Source organism: Zygotorulaspora mrakii, chromosome 2 (genome assembly GCF_013402915.1).
Source record: "Zygotorulaspora mrakii chromosome 2, complete sequence".
Lineage (NCBI taxonomy): Eukaryota > Fungi > Ascomycota > Saccharomycetes > Saccharomycetales > Saccharomycetaceae > Zygotorulaspora > Zygotorulaspora mrakii.
The window spans coordinates 1,374,250-1,394,420 of NC_050720.1; the positions used below are offsets into that span (position 1 = coordinate 1,374,250).

Consider the following 20,171-nt stretch of genomic DNA (forward strand, 5'->3'; position numbering starts at 1 on the left):
TATGCATCTGATTTTTATACGTCCTTAATGCTGTACTGCAAGGAATATAATGGACTAAAATCATCAATTTGACCAGGCCAAATAGTTTCTGGAAGGTAATTTCCATTTTTCTCCAGAAAGATTTCTCGCATTTTGTGGTCCGTAGTGTCCAAGTTTCTTAGTTTTTCTTCACATTCTGACACAATTTTGGACATTTCAATTGCAACTGAGCGTCTACGTTCCGCTTCTGCAACAAGGTTGTAGTAACTGGATTCGAAGTTTTCGTAGAATTCGCAAAGCTCCTTTGTAACTTGAATTTCTTCCAGGCAAGTTTCTTTGAAGGTCGAAATAAGTTCAGAAATGTCCTTAAATATTGCTAGGTACTCTTGATGTTTACAGAGCTCATTAATGATTTTGTTTATAGTACCGTGAATTGACATTATATCCATCGTTTTCTTTTCTAAAGTATTGGTCAACTTAAGAATTATTTGATCAACATCTTTCACTGTATCGCGTAAAGTGTCAAGAACTGAACTTAGTTCGGCATTGTCTTTGGTGACGATCTCAAGTAAATCCTTGTTGATTTGTTTCTCAGAATTTATATTTCTTAAGTTTTGGCATTTATCAAAATGATCCGTCAATGAGTTTAAATACTCGACCAGCTCATGTTCCAAGTTCGTCATTTCCTCTAAGTACTCTTCACCAAATTCACGAGATCCAGTAACTTCTAAACTAAAAGATTTTCTAAAAGAAGACTCAAGGTTCACTAATTTTGTCAACATCAGTTGCTCCGATACCTTCTTGACCATATTTGCATATTGTGATTTTATGTTATCAATTTGACGTCGAATAATTGGTATTTCCTTCAATCTTTCATCTAGAATATGTACATTCTCTCTTGGAATGAAATCCCCAAGGTTTCTAGGTGAATCGTCTTCCTTATGTTCCGAATGAGATATAAGCCCATTGTTAATTCCATCAAGGCGTGTAATTCGCGTAGATAACTCATTTTGCCAATACTTCATGCTTCTAATCAAATCCACAAGAACAATTTGGGACCATTCAGTCTTAATCAAGTTTTCCCCAATTCCAATTTTCAAAACATTTTTATAGAGAAAGTCACTTTGTCTTTGGATACATGAAATCATAAATTTTAGCTTGGAAACATCTTGCTGCCATCGTGATAGTTTTTGTTTAACATCAAATATTCTCATACTGGCCTCTTGACATAAAACCTGTGCCTCTGTCAAAGTCTTTCTGGCGTTTACAACGAAAGAATCCAATTCAAAGTCTTTCATAGCTGTTGGTTACTTTAAGGAGTTCTCCAAAAGTGTTTCCGAGACTCTGTTCCCTTTTAGAGATGGAGTTGAAATTAATGCTCATCGCTCTGATTTGTTGACATGAAAAGAACGAAAACGCAAAAGAGAATAACTGAGTCAAGTTACATTCTGAGTAATATCTTATGGTGAGTAGTACCTTTGATAGACACTTTATCAAGAAGAGGAAGCTTCGTCCTTACGGGAATATCGAAGATGAGGAAGAAACAATAGTTGATGACGTGGGAGGAACCGTTGAAGGCATGCAAGATGCATCTTACCAGAATGAAGCTAGTAAAAGAATGACGAAGAAATATGGGATCGGTGCTAGATTGTTATCTAAGATGGGGTACGTGGAAGGCAAAGGCCTGGGCTGGAATGGTTCCGGTATTGCGGAACCTATACAAGCAGAACAACGTCCACTGCCGAACGCAGGTCTGGGAATGCTATCTTCATTGGAAATTGATTCGCAAGAAGATGAGGAAGTTGAGAGTAGCTCTGATGAAGAAAAGGGGCATAAAATTATACAGAATAGTGTACTTTTCAATAAGACAACAACAGAGCATTTAAGTCGCAATGCAGCCGATAGTAAGACTAGGGAGATACAAAAGTTAATAAGAGATTTCCAGTTCAAATTTGGCTTAGATTTCAAGCAGGATAGAATAGAACAACTTGAAGCTAGTGGTCCAGAAGCAGGACAGAAATTGAAAGTCATTATGGAAGAAGCGCTGGATGTACAACAAAACTTAAACGCCCTTGATCATCGCATTGAGTATCTGGAACCGAAGTTAACAGATATAGAAGAGGAAGAACAATTACTAGGAGATATCAGCGTCGAATGGAACGAGGCTTCAATAATAGATGCAGCTGGATTGATTTTGAAGCTTGCTGACACCGAACTGGTTGATAGAATGATATGCTCTTTACTACAAAGAAGATGCGCAGATCTTCCATGGGACCCTTTGGATGCCTCCAATATCATATTAACCCAGCTAGTGCCGCTGGTTGAAATTTTGAAATATCAAATGGATAGTAATCCAGATCTTTTAAACAGGACACAAACAGTACTCTTTACTATCGTATTCAATAAGCTACTGGGACATTGGCAAAATTGTTTTCTCAATAGGGAAAAAATAAATACTGTCATAAGACTTTTGATGGATTATGAGCCAATCTTGAGATTTATCGGTTGCTTTACGTACATAAAAACAAAATTCATTTATCCCCAATTGATAGAGGCCTTGAGATCGTGGGATATTTCAAATTCAGATAATTCTCCTCCAAGAATATGGATGTTTGATTTCATTGTCATTATCGATGAAGATTTCCTAAAAGAATTAAAGCAGCTAGTGGAGCGTAAAATCTCCGGTTATTGCCAAGATTGGCATCATAGCAAATCGCGCCCTATTTCTAAGTTAGACATCCTCTTCTCAAGAGAAATTTTAGGCGAAAGGTATTCGAAAATTATTCAAACTTTTTTTTTACCTAAATTTATCGATCAACTCTGGGAAAAGCATTTTGATCCGACCATCGATTTAGAAAATTGGAGATCTATCTCTTTTGAAGAAGGAACCTACTATTATTTAATGAAATTACAGGAATATAAACAGTTTTTTGATGAAGAAGAGTATAAGTTACTGCTTCATGGTGTCTTTAATGAACTCAACAAAATTTTATACCAATGGATACTTTATTCTCCAATGCGTGACAGAAAAAAAGCACAATCATGGTTCAACTCCATTATTAACGCAATGTTCAACCATAATGTACCCATCGAAATGGAACTAGTGGAAATCAGAAGAACTTTGAATTTCTTAGATGATACGAATCTCACACCAATTCATGACGAATTGTTTGATTTATCAGAGCACTTGAATTTGAAGGAAAATGAAGCTGATCAATATAGTAATGTCTATTGTTTTGATAACATCCCTTTGAGAAAAATCAGTAATACCTTTAAAGACGTATTATTAGATTATTGTGAAGAAAATGGGTATAAGTTCGAAAAATTGCATGACCAATATGCCGTAATACCATATGGAAGTCGAAGGGAGTCGTTGGTACCAATCTTTGTGGTTAAATCTCAAGAGAAGAAGTATCATCTTGCAATCAAAGATGATATTCTTTGGGTAAGAAAGCGTAATGGGAATTTTGTACCGATATTTTTATATAGAATTGGGTAACGAACGACATATTTCTTATTTGTTTCTTCTCGGTACTAAAGTATGAACATGCTATGTACAAGACTATACGTTTATACTGTTATTTCATTTGGAATGTATTTAATGATATCTACTGTATCGTTAAGCTGAATCTGAAAATTCTCAAGTAGCATCATTTTCGCTTTCGACTTTTGAACTTTTCTCATCTAATTGTATTTCCTCGCCTTTTTTTTTATCATTGTTAGAGCTTAAATCAGAGGGGTCCGCAATCTCGGATTTTGCACTTTCTGAGTTAGCATTAGTCGCTGACGTTGCTTCTTCCTCATCCTTGATCTGCTCAGCATAGTGCTCGGGATGTTTTCTAAAACAATCTTGCATATTCTGAAACTTCTCCACACAGTCAATGCCTTTTGGTTCCGCTTCTGAATACACGAAACAAGAAAATGCATCCTTAAACTCTTCACCACATGGGCCATGAGCCATGCCACCTAAACACGGACAATCCCAATTGATCTCACCAGTATCTGGATTATAGGCGCCTTCTTGGGAGGCTTCCTTATCTTTTTCGCCCAGCTGCTCCTCTGCAAAGGACTGTAACTCCGCATCTGACTTAAGATTCTTCCCTGGCTGATGACCGTCAGTCGACGTTACAGTATTTTCTTTCGTAGGCTCCTCTCTGGTTTGATCGGTATTCCCAGTGTCTTGCTCATGTTTCTCCGATTCAGAATATTCAATCTCATTTTCTTTATTTTCAGATCTAGATTGAGACTTGGGCTCTTGAGATTGATCCTGAGTCTCATTTTGGTTGGTTTCACGATCTGAATCTTCCTGTTGCTCCTGCTGCTGCTGAACATGCTCATGTTTTTGTACCTCAACACCTTCCTGTTTCTTTTGCAACTCTTGTTTGTGAACAGGCTCCTGCTCTGTTTCCTGTTGGCCTTCCAGTTTTCCAGGAGCTGCTTCCGTCTCTTCCTCCGGTTGCGGCTGTGGCTCTGGTTCAGCCTGCGGTTCGGATTTAGGTTCCTCTTGTTTAGGGGGGTTCTTCTTGAAAGGGAAAACTAGGTAGAGTGCAGATGCAATACCTGCACCGGTCAACGTCCATTTCAATAGTGGACTAATGGTATAGGCAGCACCCGTAAAGTTAGAGGAGGTATATCCACGCCATTGTAGCCTCTTTATGTTCCCACGACACAAAGTTCCTACCCTCTTTGAGGTCGCAGACAAAGAATTTCTTGCCACCCTTGAACAAAGCATTTTTATATTAATTTTACCGAAACTAATTAAATTAACCAGTCTAACACAAATGATGTCGTTTGCTCGAAAACTGACTTTTACTCAATCGATATTATTAAGTGCAAATTTAGCAGGGTTTAATTGTCATACGCTGAAATGAAGAGAGCTAATTCCGTTCGTGATGATCCGCTCCAGGAAACAGGTTGAGGATCAGTACCATATAGCAAAAACGATCACGAACAGGCGATATGCATTACAAAGAAAGGACGACGGACTGCTTGTACTTTTACGCTGGGCGGTGCTTGTTCTCATCTTTTCAAAATGAAGTTGTATTACATTGGCGTGTTTCGTAATGGGGATGGTAAAGCTCTAGAGCTCACGGAAACCAAAGACCTATCGCAATTTGGGTTCTTTGAAAGGAATAGTGTGGGTCAATTCATGACTTTTTTTGCAGAAACTGTTGCCAGTAGAACAAATGCTGGTCAAAGGCAGAGTATTGAAGAGGGCAATTATATTGGACACGTATATGCCCGCTCAGAGGGTCTTTGTGGTGTGTTGATCACAGATAAGGAATACCCTGTAAGGCCAGCTTACACATTATTGAATAAAATTTTAGACGAGTATCTTGTCGCTCATCCCGCCAAGGACTGGAGTTCGATTTCCGAGACGAACGGTTCTTTAAACATGAAGGAGTTGGAGTTGTATATACGCAAGTACCAGGATCCCTCTCAGGCGGATGCCATCATGAAGGTTCAACAGGAACTAGACGAGACGAAGATCGTATTGCACAAGACTATCGAAAATGTTCTCGAAAGAGGTGAAAAATTGGACAATTTGGTGGATAAGTCTGAATCGCTAACGGCAAGCTCAAAAATGTTTTACAAACAAGCTAAAAAGACCAATTCATGTTGCAGCATTATGTAATAGATACATATTGTACTTAGTGTCTCAAAGTACCCATAGGAATGCTCTAAAGCCCGTACAGCGATGTTTGTTTGTTTGTATCCACTGCATATACAAGAAAAGTCATGTATAGTATCGTTTAAGCAGTCTCTATGCATATTAACAGTCAATTCAATCCATCAATCCACTCTCAAGATAGCAGCAGTTCACTTAATAGTTTACATCATCAATTCACCTAAAACAAAAGCTCTGTTGTCTCTTTGAAATTTAGCAAGAGAGTACTACGTCTAAGACCCGTTGAGATATTTCTCTTGCACATTTGGTTGGGCCTGCGGCTGGTCAGATTCGTTTCTCATAGATGGCGGCCCTCAACAATTCTTGGATTCAAAGTTAAATTTCACATACAAGCATTGAACAAAGTAAAAAAGACTTGCTCTATTTTTTTATTTTTGAAATTCTTACGTGCATTGTTTGTCTCTGCGAACCGTCTGTCTTATATGGGAATTTGTAAAAGAAGCTTATCCAAGAAGACATTCTTTTAAGTGCACTATAGCTGGCCATATTTATTACATACTCAATGAAACACATAAATTATAGTACTTTTGGCGGCAGTGTGGCTAAGAAATAGTTTTGGGATACCCTGCATAAGCAGAGCTCATTCTCTGAGTAGAGCTTGTGCTGCACCAAAAAAACAACTACTGAAGACAATACAGAAATTGCTGATGATTAGATAGAAGCGAGAATCTTGATCGGTGAGGTAGATAAGATTGATGCGTGGCCAATAGAAGGAAACTGCAGACGCTTGTTTCTTTTTAGCCGCCGAGTTATCAAGTCACAAGGAAGCCGAAAATATATGTCTAATTTGATATATTTTGCCCAAAACCAAAATTTTTTCATTTTTTAGGCTATACTGGAGAGTTTTAAGAGCAGGTTTATATGCTGCCAACTTCTAGGCTGGTTGGCACTACGATTATTTCTTGAGAGCTGGGTTATGGCAATCAACAAAGATCTTTCCCCGGGCTGCGTTATCGAAGAGCGTGCTCAATACCTAGACGCATCGAAAAGCACTATTGAGAATTCTGGAAATCTGAAATTTTTGTGCGTATGACGGTTATGTGAATCTCTAGAGTCTCTCAAGTCTCTTGCTTGAGTCTCTGGAGTCTCTTGATCTTGAATGGAGCTTTTCTTTGTGGATCAAATGTGCTTATACGAGTGAACGTTGTGAATTTCGTACATTCTGATTTCTTGAAGAGCAGGTGACACATTAACAAATACTTAAAATGCAGTATTTTTCTACTTGGTGCCATTACACTATTAAGAAGTTATTCCTGAAATCCACGAGATTCCTGACATTCATAAAATAAGTTTAAGGAATAATATGTTAATGTGCTTCGAGTGTTTGCAAAGCAAAAAAAATATAAAATGAAGAACGACCCCAGTGAGGATTGAACTCACGATCTTGCGATTAACAGTCGCACGCCTTAACCAGCTTGGCCATGGAGTCCCAGATCTTATTATAATTCTTTGGAAAAAAACTCAATATGATCATATAACTTTGTTGGACTCTTCACCTGATTCGAAGCGTCTGTATTTATCGTAATTATCGTCGCGCATGATAAATGTTAGGCGAGAACTACAAACGAGATCCGCGGCTATTAGCTATTATTACTAGCTATTACTATTACTTTTAGCAGAAAGAAGAATGGACGGATTTAATAAGATTACATTATATATTTATTTAGAAAGAATGTTTTCTTCGGCGTTGTCGATAGTAACTTGGTTTGACATTGATGATAATGCTATGATATTCAATTATAGAGATATATAATTCCTTGGTTTTCTATATCATGAATTGAGATAAGACTAATTGAACTTGGATTAATATCTGGAAAATACGTCAGTATTTATACCCAGCATTTCGCACCTATTGAACCATAAGAGAGGACGACGAGTGAAGAATTCCATCGTCATCACACCATTTCCGATCCCATAGAATCCATAGTACAACTGCTATTTCTTGTTCCATTCCATATACTTCGTCGTAGTCAGATTCCTGAATCGTTAACGTCTCGCGATAGGTTATCATCCGATTTCTTTCCAGGATCGATTTATATTATGTCAGGGCTTCATCTAGCTTCATTTATTTTGCCGTATCGTTATCAATTGTCTTGCTTCTGATTCTTCTAAGTCATCTCTTTAATATATCTTATTTCTCTCACAATATCGATTTATATTTCAACAGAGGGGTTCAGGAATAATAAAAATTAAAAGTGAATTAAACTGTCAGAGTATATTTAGAAAGCTGTAAAGCTCTTTTAAATATGTAATCAAGTGGTACATTGGTAACTGTATAGCAAACTCAAGAGTAACATGATACGCTTCGAATTGTGGTCCTGAGAAAGTTGAAAGTCATTTGAGTCTGCTTAATTCACGGAGACAAAGTGAAAGCATCCTTTTTTGCGTTGTATCCACCATTTTTAATATGTTGCATTAGGAGTAATTCTCCACTTTTATGTTCTGAATAGTGTTAGGCTTCAAGTCAAAGTCAGCACACGAACTCGTAGCTCTTGATTATATGTAACGCCTTTCACTATAGATTGATTCGAAGGCACGCCTTTGGCTCACTTCATCTTATTTCTCACATGCTTCTTCCATGGCGCTGCTCTTTGAACCTATTCATTAGAAGGTGCCCTGCCTCCACATTTTTGCCTTCAACCTCCATACAGGTTCTCATATTTTCCTTAACAAAACCTCACAAAGATTGCATTCTCCGTATTTACGTAGCTTCATTAATAAGTCGATCGTTTGTAATTTATACTCATTTCCTGTATAGCACCAGAAATAAAGAAAATAAATGGGGTACGCGGAATCCACGGAGTCTGAATTGCACGATATTGCTTGTAAGTGTAGTTTTTCTTCGTTGGAATTTTTCATCCTACTCTCTTGGAGGTTGAACTCCGATAATTCGAGTTTCTTGGGAAAGCTGGAGGATGGAGTGTTCTTTTTAGTCATTTTTCAAAACAGTACAACCTATCGTCCTCTACTACCTATCAGCTTGACTCAATGGGTGCCTACTCGTATATGCGCCATCAGCTTGTACCAGAAGATACTTTCAATAAAAGTGTTTTACTTTCAGGGCTAGTGTTCGGTGTTGTGCTTGACTCACTCGGACTTTCAGGAAGAACGTCAAACTCTACAAGTCTTTGCCTCTTTTCAGCGGCCTCTTTTATATTGCGAGGGGCACAAAATTCTATGGGATGGCCTGAAAACATCAGAAAAGAAGCAACTGATAACGATGCGTTCATTAGATCTTGGATACCCCCGCACCAAAATCGCTTTCGTGGTGATCACGTCATCTGTAACCCAAGCATTCAACTGTTCTGCGTTTTAAGTAACCCGGTGAATTTCGATCAACTTTGCGTCTGGCAGATGATACATTTTTCTTCAATACTTGCGAATTCTTTGCGTCATATTCTCAGCTTATTCACCAGTGGATGCTTAGGAAAAAATGAGAGACGTCATTGTCAGTTTATATATTGTCGAAATGTTGACAAAGGAGTACAAATCACAGACAATTTAAAGCTACCTAATCCCTTAAATTCATTTTTTGCACACATAGTAGATTTTCATTCATGATCCGTAATTTTTATGATGCGCTTGACTTCGATCCCCATTAAGCTGCATTATTTGAGGGAACATGCAAAGAAAGTGAAGATAACCAATGACTTCATATTGTGACACCAAGCAATATCTGTTGCTAGCTAGAGAGACATAGTACATCTTGAACTTATTGAGCATGTCAGTGTTGGCAAACATCTTTTTGCAATCACGGAGGATCTGAATTCCGTTTTCGAGCATACGTTTAACGAGGAAATATTTGGGGCAGATAAGGAATGAAACTAAAACAATCAAAACTTCGACGCAGGAATTCAAGAAAGGAATGGTATTTCATTTCTTTTTTCTTATTGAGTGGTGTTGACATTCCAATCTTCTTGTTGCCTCGGTGATAGTGAGATTAGTGCAAATAAATTTGAACCTTTGTTTTTTTTAGCTAAAAAAAAACTTCGCTGTGACATACCTTTCCGTGCAGTTGCCTTTTTTTTTCAACAAATACGATAATAGCTGGTGGAAAGACTAAGCGTTCTGTTTAACGCAAAGTATAGCTAATAGCGAGATAGTTATGTAGATCTTCATGCACACAAGAAAAAGCGGTCCCTGAATGCTTATCACGTTCTTTGTAGGCCCGAAATGAAGTAGATACCTGAGCGACATCTCACATTTCCTGTGTTATATAAACCATGACTAGCATAGCGAATCTAATTACAAATATTCGTCTTATTTGAGGATATCACTTATGCTTTTGTAGACAGATATCTTTCGACAGCACTTTGAAGATCTCTGGTAAGAAGTTTTACAGATCAAAAGCAACTTATTGATTCAAGAATCTAAATAAATGGAGCACGAAAAAAAAAGCAATATCCTCATTACACCTATTCAGGAGTCTGAAGTTGGCTCGTTTTGTGATGAATCACTTTCGTTTCAGACTACCTCGAAAGAGCCTTCCTCTTTAGAGAATAGAATCGCGCACAGAAAACTGCTACCTCGTCAAGTTTCAATGATAGGAATTGGCGGTGCCATCGGTACCGCTCTTTTCGTGTCTATTGGGACGAAGATAATTCAAGGTGGTCCTGCATCCCTTCTGATAGCTTTTTGTTTATGGTCTGTTGTGTTTATTGGCCTGTCACAGTCAATGTGTGTAATGGTAACATACTTACCAGTCACAGGTTCCTTCGTACATTTCACGGAACGATTCGTGGATCGCTCCTGTGGTTTCGCTGTCGGTTGGACCTACTTTGTATGCCAGGCGGCAAATGTATGCTTTGAAATAACTGCCGTATGTTTGGTTGTTGAATTTTGGACGGATAAAATACCGAAAGCCGCTTTGATATCAATCATGATTATCGTTTTCGGTATCTTAAATCTATATTCCGTCTTTTTCTTTGGTGAAGGAGAGTTTTATCTGTCTATTGGGAAGGTAATTCTCGCTATAGGACTCATTTTGTTTACTGTAGTGGTAATGTCGGGTGGAAACCCTGAGCATAGGGTTTTGGGCTTCAAAAATTGGAACAATCCGGGGGCTTTCGCGGAATATATTTCAACAGGAGCCTCAGGAAGGTTCAATGGGTTTATGTCGTGTCTGGTTTTTGCTCTGTACGTTTTTTGGGGAGTTGACTACCTTGGAAATGCCGCCAGTGAAGCCATGAACCCTAGGAAGGTAATTCCATCTTCTTTTAAAAAGGTCTTTGGCAGACTTATCATTTTTTATATCGGGGGCGCTATTTGTGTCGGAATTTTAATTCCTTACAATGATCCTGATATGATAAGAGCAATCAGCGAAGGGGCCGTGGGTGCTGGAGCTTCGCCTTACGTATCTGCCATGAAAACTATGGGAATTAGAGTACTGCCCCATATCGTGAATGTACTAATATTGACTTCGATTATATCGGCAGGGAACTCCTCATTATACTCTGCGTCTAGAGTATTACACCGTTTGGCACTTGAAGGCCAAGCTCCCAAATGTTTCAAAAAGCTAACCAAACGTGGTGTGCCAATCTATTGTTGCATTGCTGTTCTGGTAATCTGCGGTTTGGCTTATCTATCTGTTTCCAATAATACAAATGTTGTCCTGACATGGTTTTTGAATGTTGAAACCGCAGCAATGGCAATCGTGTACATCTTCATATGTGTTTCGTACTTGCAATTTCGTCGTGGATGTATAGCGCAAGGAGTAGATCTCAAGACATTGCCCTACTATAGCAGGTGGTTACCTTATTTGACGTGGCATTCATTGTTCTGGCTGACTCTCATGCTATTGGTGAGCGGGTATACAGTCTTTTTGAAGGGAGGATGGGATACTCAAAGCTTTGTCTTTTCCTATTTCATGATACCGTTTTTCATTGTTTTCTTCATCGCACACAAACTTTATCTCAGAACTAGTTTTATTAAACCCTCACAAATGGATTTAGTTTCAGGCTTAAAAGAACTTGCCGAGGAAGATGAGTACTGGCGCGAAAACCCTCCGAAGTCAAATTGGTTTGATAAGGCTTTTGCTTTCATAATGTAATTTATACAAATTTATATCTGTCCTTTCTTACTAAAGTGTTTGGCCAATAAAAAAAAATACTATTCCAATATCACGGACGGACATTGAATTCGTGACAGATATATATATAATTCCTTCATTTTTTGACTAATGGAATGGAATAAAAACAAACTGAATAGGGACTGGCTCTTCGAAAAAGATGTCGATATTTATACTTGACAAATTACTATATTGAACCATAAGACAGGATGACGAATGACGAATTTTGCGTGTCGGTATCTCATTTTCCTGCTGTCATCACACGACTCTTACAGTTAAATAGAATATGTGATACAGCTGTTAGTTCTTATCCCATACCATAATTCCTCAATAGTTAGGATTCCTCAATTGTAAACTTCTCACGTTAGAGTAACATCTACAACTCTTTAAAATCGATTCATATTGTGTTGCGGCTTCATCGGATTCTTTTTCTCTTGCCATATTACCGAAATCTTTCATCTCTGATTCTCTCAGGTTGTCTCTTTCACGCGCCTCAGTCGTACAATTCAACCACTCTGTTTTGACATACAATTTCTTTTGCAACAGAGCGGACTCAAAAGAGAACAAAACTTTCTTCAAAAGCGGAATAAGAGGAGTAGTAAACAGCTTCTAGTTTGGTTGCGCACTGGTGTCTAAATACAGAGCGAAGATCATACCTCACTTGAATTTAGTTAGGGTTACTAAAGAGGTTATGGCCCACTACTTAGACATATGACCAACCCACATATATTGTCAAAGGAGATGGACCTGCTGTTGGCAAGCAGATAGAGCATTTATTAAGTTAATTTAGAATTGTGATCTAATATTAATCGGGTGAGGGTTAAAATTCAGCGTGGGATCACACATGTTGTTACAAATGCTCAAGTATTTTCTATTATTAATATTCTTTTAATAGTATTGGCAAACAGGAGCAGGTCTCTAACCAGACCCTGATTTTCCTTTACATTTGTAGTCTCAAAAAAAATGCCTTCATCAATAGCTCCCGTTGGTTTATTTTCTGAACGACGATCTTCTCCTCAATCGGTATTCAAACCATAAACATACATTTTTAATGAATAGATTCAAAGTCGAGCCCTTTGTTGTCCTCATTAGTCATCTCTCGGCTCTACACGTTTTGTTCTTCCAAATTCGTTGACCTTCATTTGATATCTTTTCGCTTGTTTTTAAAGCGATAATAAACCTTCGCAAAAAAAACGCATGCGCCAATAGTTCCTAAGGCACACCAGATAAAAACAACATTGCCGCAATAATACAATGGCATGTCATTCGCCCTAGACATATCTGCAACTATAGTATTGGAACCTTGTGCAAGCATGTTTACAAGTGCAGCTGAAACTGCGCACGAGCGTACAGAATTGGAGCTCGCTGTGAATCAACTAATAGTTAAAGACCGAGAAGGTGCGTGTCCTAAAAGAACAATTAGTAAACCAAAATTTCCACAAACATTGACTTGTATTTCCTTCCAATAGTGAAGAACGAACAAACAGGCCAGATTCCATACTGAAGAAGTAATGCTCATAAAACTCCGATCACTCACGATTTCCGAAATGATTCACTGAAAAGCATAGTTACAATGGGCACATTGTATGGAATTGTTAGTGCGTTCGTTCTATACTAGGAGAATCAAAGCTTGTCCAGGGCGTGTGTAATGTGATTACTCGATTGGAGGGGTTCATATTGCTTAGCAATCGTGTGACATAAATTGGCAAATATCATGATCCAACAAGCTTCTCAAAAGCTCTCTCGGAGAAACATTGCCCATTATTTATATCGTCCTTATGAAAGTGAAATCTCAGCACCATATTCAAGCATATCTTTTTCTCTGTCAGTATACCAACCTCTTTAGAGATGCCAGGTCTTGGTCCACGGCAAAGAAGAGGGTGTTTTAAAGAACGAGATAACCGTATTAAAAGCGTGAACATTCCGTCCACAAGAAACAACCATCTAAATTATTGGTTCATAAATCTTTTGGTTTTATTGTTGAGAAGACCCAAAGAAAGTAGACCTGACCAGATTGATTTCAACGGATTAGCTACGTATAAAACTGGAAGACCACGGAAGCTCTTTGGAGGTGAGAAATAAGTCATCCAAATAAAATGCTTCAAATAGATTCTTCTTGTACTGCACGTATGATACATTTGGTGGATAACATACCAGCTCTGCCTGTCATGCTCGATAGGCACATAAAAACAATTATCTAAAGGCACCATTACGTAAAAACCCAGATGTACGCTCTCATCTTTTTGAAGATTAATCGGGAGGTAACTCAGCCACCTGAAAACATACGAAAATGAACGTTGTCCCCATATTGTAATCATTAGTGGTGAGATTCAAACATCAGGCATATTCGGTGATAGGGCTTGTGCTCTGTTTTATAAATCAAAATTTAAAGCAGTAAACATAATAAATGCTCGGAATATAATATACCAATAATTTTCCTCACGAATTTTCGTTCCTCCTCCTCAGTCCATATGAGATTCGGATCGAACTAATGACGGCATTCCTGCTGACTTCTCTCACATAGAGCTTTATAGTACTCGTGTTGATGTGGATCCTTTAAGATGTTATATTTACTATTGGGCTCAGAAGAGAAATACTCTTCATCGCAAGCTAGCACTTCCTCTACTCCACAATATTTCTCCTTCTCTTCCAAATTTCCTTCTGAAGTATCGTTTGGGCAAATTTATTGAAACTTGTAGAGCTTTGGATAGGACATTTAGTGAACAATTTGAAGATCATTGAGGTTGGCTCTTTTAGTATTTCATTTTATTATCAAAGCCTTGAATAGGGAAGAATGCTCTGAAGAATATAATTCTAATCAGGTATTATATACAGCGAATAACTTTATCCTGGGGGAGGCGCTGTTCACAACTAGCTCAATCAAATCGACCTTGGCGTAAATAAAATCCATCAAGCACACTCTAATCTTCTCACCATTTTCTCGCTTACTTTGCAGGCCTTTTTAGCCGAAAGGGGAAGAAGATTACAAGTATATTAAATTTCAGAACTTGCATATTCAGTCTTTTCACGCGTGTGTTACAAAATTTTTCAACAATACTAAGATTATTAATATTTAATTTTAATGTTATCAATTTCTATAGTAATTTAATTTGCGCTTATATGTAGTTGTTGCCATAGTAACAGCTCCTGTTACCAAGGAAATATCCTAAAGATTTAAGATCGTCTATGGGAACAGAGTATGCAGCATTGACACATTGGCTCTAGACGGGCGCAGAGAAAACGAAGTCACATTAATGCCAAGAAAGTATTTGAAAGAATACGGAGAATGCTTCGCCTGGAATATTCTAGGATGGTTCGAAGCTCTTGCGTTTTTGAAGTCTTCACGGCGTAGAACATGAAAGATAAAGAGAGGGCGGCAGTTAATAGAGGGGAAAACTGTTCGGGAGTTTAATTGTTTTCATTTATATAGGTATAGAAATCATCCTTTTCAAAATAAACCACTTGGATGGAAAGATTCTGCCTTCTCCTTGTATGTGAAATGCAATAATAGAAAAACAAATCCTAAAAAAGGCAGCATCTGGCTATTCTTAAAAGTTTCAAGACGCGACAAGGCCCATCGTTTGACTTGGGCCCATAATAATTACAAAAAAGCAAATCTTTCACTAAGACACTTGATGCCAGTAAAATCAAGCAGTTTTTTTTCCAGGTACCTCAAAGGAAGATCGATCTTGAATTTCGGCATCTAAGATATCCACATCATCGGAATTAGGATCCATTCCCATGTTTTCCAACTCTTTTTCATTGAAACAGTTGAAATAATCTAAAGGATCCTCCTGCCTCAGTTTTTCGTGACGTAAAGGAGCTACCAGGTTCAGTGCGTAGTACAATCCACCACTAACAATTGGGATGAAAAACATATAGCCATAATAAAAGTTCATCATGCCAATGTTTTCCTTCAAGCTATCGTTTGCAGAGTATACCAAACCCGGCAATCCTAGACCCAAGCCGGTGAAGAAAGCAAGCGTCGACCGCCAGTTTATGCCGTAATCGTACCAGAAAAGCCCCGACTTTGAAAGGGTAAAAAAGTCTATAAGTGGGATTTTAGATTTACGTATAGCGTAAAAATCGACAATGTTTATCGCTATAATGGGTGTCGTAAAAACTCCAAAAGCACTCATGGCGTCCAAAAAGGAAGAAGATGTGTTGAAAAAGGTCCATGGCTGAACAACCCAAGAGATCAATTGGACAAAAATCGTTCCTCTCTTGATATTGATATATTTGGGAAGTATTCCTGCCAAGTCCATGCCGCATGAGTAGCCATTTTGTGTCATATTCAGGAATAGCTGAGAATCAACAAAACTAATTCCGATGAAAAATGCAGCAGCCCGTGCTTTGGAAGAGTAGTCATCCCTCAACCATTGTGCAACCATTTCATCTGGAGTCCAGTAAGCCACCCCATATAGTTCCTTACAGGCGGAAGCACAAAGCATTCCGCTTAGTGAGACAAAGGTACCTGGCAAAACAGTTCCTAGAAACAGACCCCAATAGCACGATGTTTTGCTGTGTGCAAAACGTGAGTAGTCTGATTGGTTCGCGACAGCTGGCGAGACTCCGCTGTACCAGATCGTGATAGCAAAAATCCACATCCAAGAGCGCTCACTCGCATTAAGGGTTACTCTATTGTAGTATAGAGGTCCAGGTCCCCCATTTGTGCTCACAAGGTATGCTAAAATACCGACAATGGCAAAAAGTGTCATGAAGCAAGTCACAATGGAAGGTATATTGACACGTCTTGGTTTTACAAAGGCAAAAGGCATCTGGATCAATTGAAAGCACAGAAAGCTAATGAGGTCTCTCCTTGTCATTGGAACAGATTCAGGGAATGTATTTTTCATGTTTAAAAAGTTCAGGGAAAAGGAGCTAAAAACCATGTTGAAACAGAGACCCCCTAGCCAAGAGAGATAACCATAAAATACAGCAGCTAGACCCACCCGAAATATAATCCCAATGAAGGAGCCATATATGCCGAAAATCATTCGCTGATCTAAAGTATAGCCAATATGATACTTTATTCCTGGATTCGAGTTTGCTATTGTCATCAACCCTATGAGAATATTAGCAATCACTAGAGCTCCAATTGACTGTTGAATGTTCAAATTCAAACTTAAGAGTGCTGAACCCGTTGAAAAAGTAGCAACAGAAAAATTTGGGAGTCCCCAATAAGCGAAAAAAGACCAGAACCCCCAAGTGCGCTCTTTATCAGGTATTGGTTGTAAATCAGGATTTCTCAAGACGGATATAGGCTCATCTCCGTGAGGTACTTCGATTGCTCTCAAAAATCTCTGAAATTTAGTTTTCGGCTTTTTTGGAGCCTCGATCTCTTGTTGCGATAGAATGATATCCAATTCAACAGGACTTAGCACAGTTCTGAGTGTTTTGGGTGAAGTAACAGGTATAATTTTCTCCATCTTAGTTTGCAACTTGCCCTGTTTCGAACTGGCAAAAAAGGAAGCAGTTACAAGAATATCTATTCAATTTTTATAAGTATCCTTTCGGTTTAATTTGAATCAGCATAAATTTTTGGAAACTATTTCCGAATGTTTCGGTGCGTCGAGAACACGAGTCCGATTTTTTTCTTATCTACATGCATGACATGAAATATGTCACGATACCTATGATTTTGGGATAGTTTTTATCTTATCAATTTTGTCACTTCAGCGTGTATGTGTGCTATATAATCTCGCGCTCTTGGAAGTGGGAAAGTAATTTTGATGGAAATTGTGACCGAGGAAAATATAAAAAATCTTAAGGAGATGCTAACAGCGAGACCTGAAACACATATTTCCCCTCTAGGGATGAAAAATCTGTGATATTAATGATCACCTAAAAAATAAGGAAGAGCTAGCAAGTTGAATTGAGTGAGCCATAATAATAATCTCTTGGTTACGTGCACAAACATTTAAAGCCTGCCACAGGTTTGTGTGGATAGCGCGGTGGTACGGTAAATGCTTCTTTCACTTGAAGCAGAAGAAACAATAAGCCCCATCTGCTGTTCAATGCAGATAACAATCAGACTGCTAAGCTGAGAAGGGATTTTTTAAGATTCAGATTATGCTGATGTCGAGTAATCAAAAAAATGCCACGGCAACATCGTTACTCTCCAATACGTATATAATGATAAACAGTAAACAGAGGTAATTTTTACTTTTAGAAGGTAGCCTTTTCAACTTTTCACATGGGTTTTGTGCACTCCTGAACTAAGTGAGTACAGCTTCTAAGCTCTCCTCTCAAGTATTTCTATTTAGAGAAAATAGGCCAGCTCCTCTATTGCCGTCAGCAGTGACTAATAGCAAGCCGACTCCTGATATGACTATGACGAAACCTCAAGCTTCAATGGAGGGGGGAATCGAAGTTTAGCTCAAAACCTTTATTGCGCTCTATGAAAAGTCTATGGAAAAGGTTTTGTAAAAGGAAGGCTATAGCGAGGGACGATACTTGGCTATTATATAAATGTGTTTAACGAAGTTTTTTGGAGAATTAACTATAATAGGTCTATCCAATCAACAGTAGAACTTGTTTCAATTGATTTATGATCCTAATGTTGAAGTTGGTTTCGATCCTCTGCCTTGTGGCTAAGTGCGCATTATGCTTTGAGCAACCCGATAGTGATGATTTAAATACCATATGGGGCCAGGATTGGCCTTTTAGCGGCATAAACACTTATGCACATCTACCTCATACAAAGTGTTTGTTGGATAAAAATCTGACTTTCGATATAGGTGTAATCGGCGTTCCATTTGATAGTGCAGTCTCTTATCGTCCTGGGGCCCGATTTGGACCTCAAGCAATTAGAGCTGCTTCTCAGCGACAATTTTCCTTCCGTGGCTTCAACTTTCGTGCAGGAATCAACCCATATAAAAGTTGGGCAAAAATCTTGGACTGTGGAGATGTTCCAGTTACTCCAATGGATAGCAATTTGGCACTCAACATGATGACTTCCGCATACAAAAATCTTCTAGATAGGAAAAGTGCGTATGAAGACTCTTCAAGCCCACCAAGATTGGTGACATTAGGTGGTGATCACAGCATCATACTGCCTATTTTGAGGAACCTGTATGATATTTACGGGCCTATTACTGTTATTCATTTTGATTCCCATCTCGATACTTGGTCACCAATAGATTATCCTTCATATTGGACCTCCACTGCTTCAGAGTTCAATCATGGCACAATGCTATGGAAAGCCAAACAGGAAGGTCTTTTATCCAAGAATAATATTCATGCTGGTTTGAGAACGCGCTTAAGCGGTAATGATTGGGGAGATTATGAAGCTGATGACAGAACAGGTTTTCATCGAATCGAGAGTGACAGAATTCTCAAAGTTGGTGTGGATGGAATTGTTGAAGAGATAAAAAATATGTTACCTGAAGGAACTCCAATATATGTCAGTGTTGATATTGATGTCCTGGATCCCAGCGCAGCTCCCGGAACAGGAACTGCGGAAGTTGGTGGCTGGTTGACAAGAGAATTAATTAGTATGTTGCGTTCTCTTGACACCTTTCCTCTGATAGGTGCCGATATTGTCGAAGTTTCTCCCCCATATGATCAGAGTGACATAACAAGCTTCGCTGCTTCTCACATTGCGTATGAGCTTATCAGTACTATGGTAAAGCAGGGCCCCATTGATTTGGAAAGTCACAACTCCAATTTTCACTCTTTTGAAAACAATCAAAGTAAAGAAAAAACCGGATTCTTTGCCAAGGAGTGGTTTTAGATTTTTTTGAACTACATTTGGATGAAAATGAACCTTTAGATATTTTACATTTGTACAAGACCATGGTTCCGGAAAACTACAGTCTCGTTTCTTTAATAAGTTTGCTGCTCTTGTAGCTAGCAATGATTGTGCCCTTTGAGCTTTAGGGTTTCAAATATTTTTAGAAATTGTATGCACTCATGATATCAATACGTACACTTTTGAGTTTTAACTGCTCCTGCTCCTGTCGAAGCAAAGCTAGAAGATATATTTAGATGATCTACTGTGAGAACTAAAGCATTGATATGTCATGAAATACCTATCATTTACTCTTACGAACACATTCTATAGAATATCCTGACCCAAAGTTACCGAAGTTTTGTATAGGTGGATGGGTGTGTGGTAAAATTTCGAGAATGAGGCATTTGGGAGTACAGTTTTTACAGGCCGCTACAGAATCTATATTCAACAGCCTGCCATGCCTGAAGAATGAGAACTGACAGAAATGATTTGCTTCCGAATGAACAGTTCAAGTCTCAAAGTCCAGCCAACCATTGTGGTTGCTCTATGATAGCAATACATGAGAACTTCTTGTTCTAACTGCTACAACTAAGTGACCCCCGCCGCCTCTTTGGCCACTGCTACACAGTTGAGAAACAGAAGAAGGAGGCAGTCAACATTATTGAGCTTGAGCTTACTTTTGTTGGATGCTTATATATATA

The 20,171-nt window shown here is 38.5% G+C and overlaps 8 protein-coding genes and 1 non-coding gene across 9 annotated transcripts; 5 read left to right on the top strand and 4 right to left on the bottom strand.

Annotated features, from left to right (window-relative positions):
- Positions 1 to 14: 14 nt before the first annotated feature.
- Positions 15 to 1,277, bottom strand: ATG17 (protein kinase regulatory subunit ATG17; the record flags this gene model as incomplete). Its single annotated transcript, XM_037287485.1, has 1 exon — positions 15 to 1,277. One exon carries the CDS (start codon positions 1,275 to 1,277, stop codon positions 15 to 17), a length of 1,263 nt encoding a protein of 420 aa, XP_037143380.1.
- Positions 1,278 to 1,441: 164 nt separating this feature from the next.
- SPP382 (mRNA splicing protein SPP382) lies at positions 1,442 to 3,478 on the top strand (the record flags this gene model as incomplete). The annotated part of the gene is made up of 1 exon (XM_037287486.1): positions 1,442 to 3,478. The coding sequence occupies one exon, from the start codon at positions 1,442 to 1,444 to the stop codon at positions 3,476 to 3,478; it is 2,037 nt and encodes a 678-aa protein (XP_037143381.1).
- A 141-nt stretch (positions 3,479 to 3,619) lies between these two features.
- MIA40 (Mia40p) lies at positions 3,620 to 4,711 on the bottom strand (the record flags this gene model as incomplete). The annotated part of the gene is made up of 1 exon (XM_037287487.1): positions 3,620 to 4,711. The coding sequence occupies one exon, from the start codon at positions 4,709 to 4,711 to the stop codon at positions 3,620 to 3,622; it is 1,092 nt and encodes a 363-aa protein (XP_037143382.1).
- A 300-nt stretch (positions 4,712 to 5,011) lies between these two features.
- Positions 5,012 to 5,614, top strand: YKT6 (palmitoyltransferase YKT6; the record flags this gene model as incomplete). Its single annotated transcript, XM_037287488.1, has 1 exon — positions 5,012 to 5,614. The coding sequence occupies one exon, from the start codon at positions 5,012 to 5,014 to the stop codon at positions 5,612 to 5,614; it is 603 nt and encodes a 200-aa protein (XP_037143383.1).
- A 1,409-nt stretch (positions 5,615 to 7,023) lies between these two features.
- HG535_0Btrna2N lies at positions 7,024 to 7,097 on the bottom strand. Its single transcript has one exon. It is a non-coding gene; the product is annotated as a tRNA-Asn (tRNA).
- Positions 7,098 to 8,656: 1,559 nt separating this feature from the next.
- Positions 8,657 to 9,229, top strand: HG535_0B07020 (uncharacterized protein; the record flags this gene model as incomplete). Its single annotated transcript, XM_037287489.1, has 1 exon — positions 8,657 to 9,229. One exon carries the CDS (start codon positions 8,657 to 8,659, stop codon positions 9,227 to 9,229), a length of 573 nt encoding a protein of 190 aa, XP_037143384.1.
- Positions 9,230 to 10,046: 817 nt separating this feature from the next.
- HG535_0B07030 (uncharacterized protein) lies at positions 10,047 to 11,717 on the top strand (the record flags this gene model as incomplete). The annotated part of the gene is made up of 1 exon (XM_037287490.1): positions 10,047 to 11,717. One exon carries the CDS (start codon positions 10,047 to 10,049, stop codon positions 11,715 to 11,717), a length of 1,671 nt encoding a protein of 556 aa, XP_037143385.1.
- A 3,665-nt stretch (positions 11,718 to 15,382) lies between these two features.
- Positions 15,383 to 17,164, bottom strand: HG535_0B07050 (nucleobase cation symporter-1 family protein; the record flags this gene model as incomplete). Its single annotated transcript, XM_037287491.1, has 1 exon — positions 15,383 to 17,164. The coding sequence occupies one exon, from the start codon at positions 17,162 to 17,164 to the stop codon at positions 15,383 to 15,385; it is 1,782 nt and encodes a 593-aa protein (XP_037143386.1).
- A 1,121-nt stretch (positions 17,165 to 18,285) lies between these two features.
- Positions 18,286 to 19,470, top strand: HG535_0B07060 (agmatinase; the record flags this gene model as incomplete). The annotated part of the gene is made up of 1 exon (XM_037287492.1): positions 18,286 to 19,470. The coding sequence occupies one exon, from the start codon at positions 18,286 to 18,288 to the stop codon at positions 19,468 to 19,470; it is 1,185 nt and encodes a 394-aa protein (XP_037143387.1).
- Between the last annotated feature and the right edge of the window lie 701 nt (positions 19,471 to 20,171).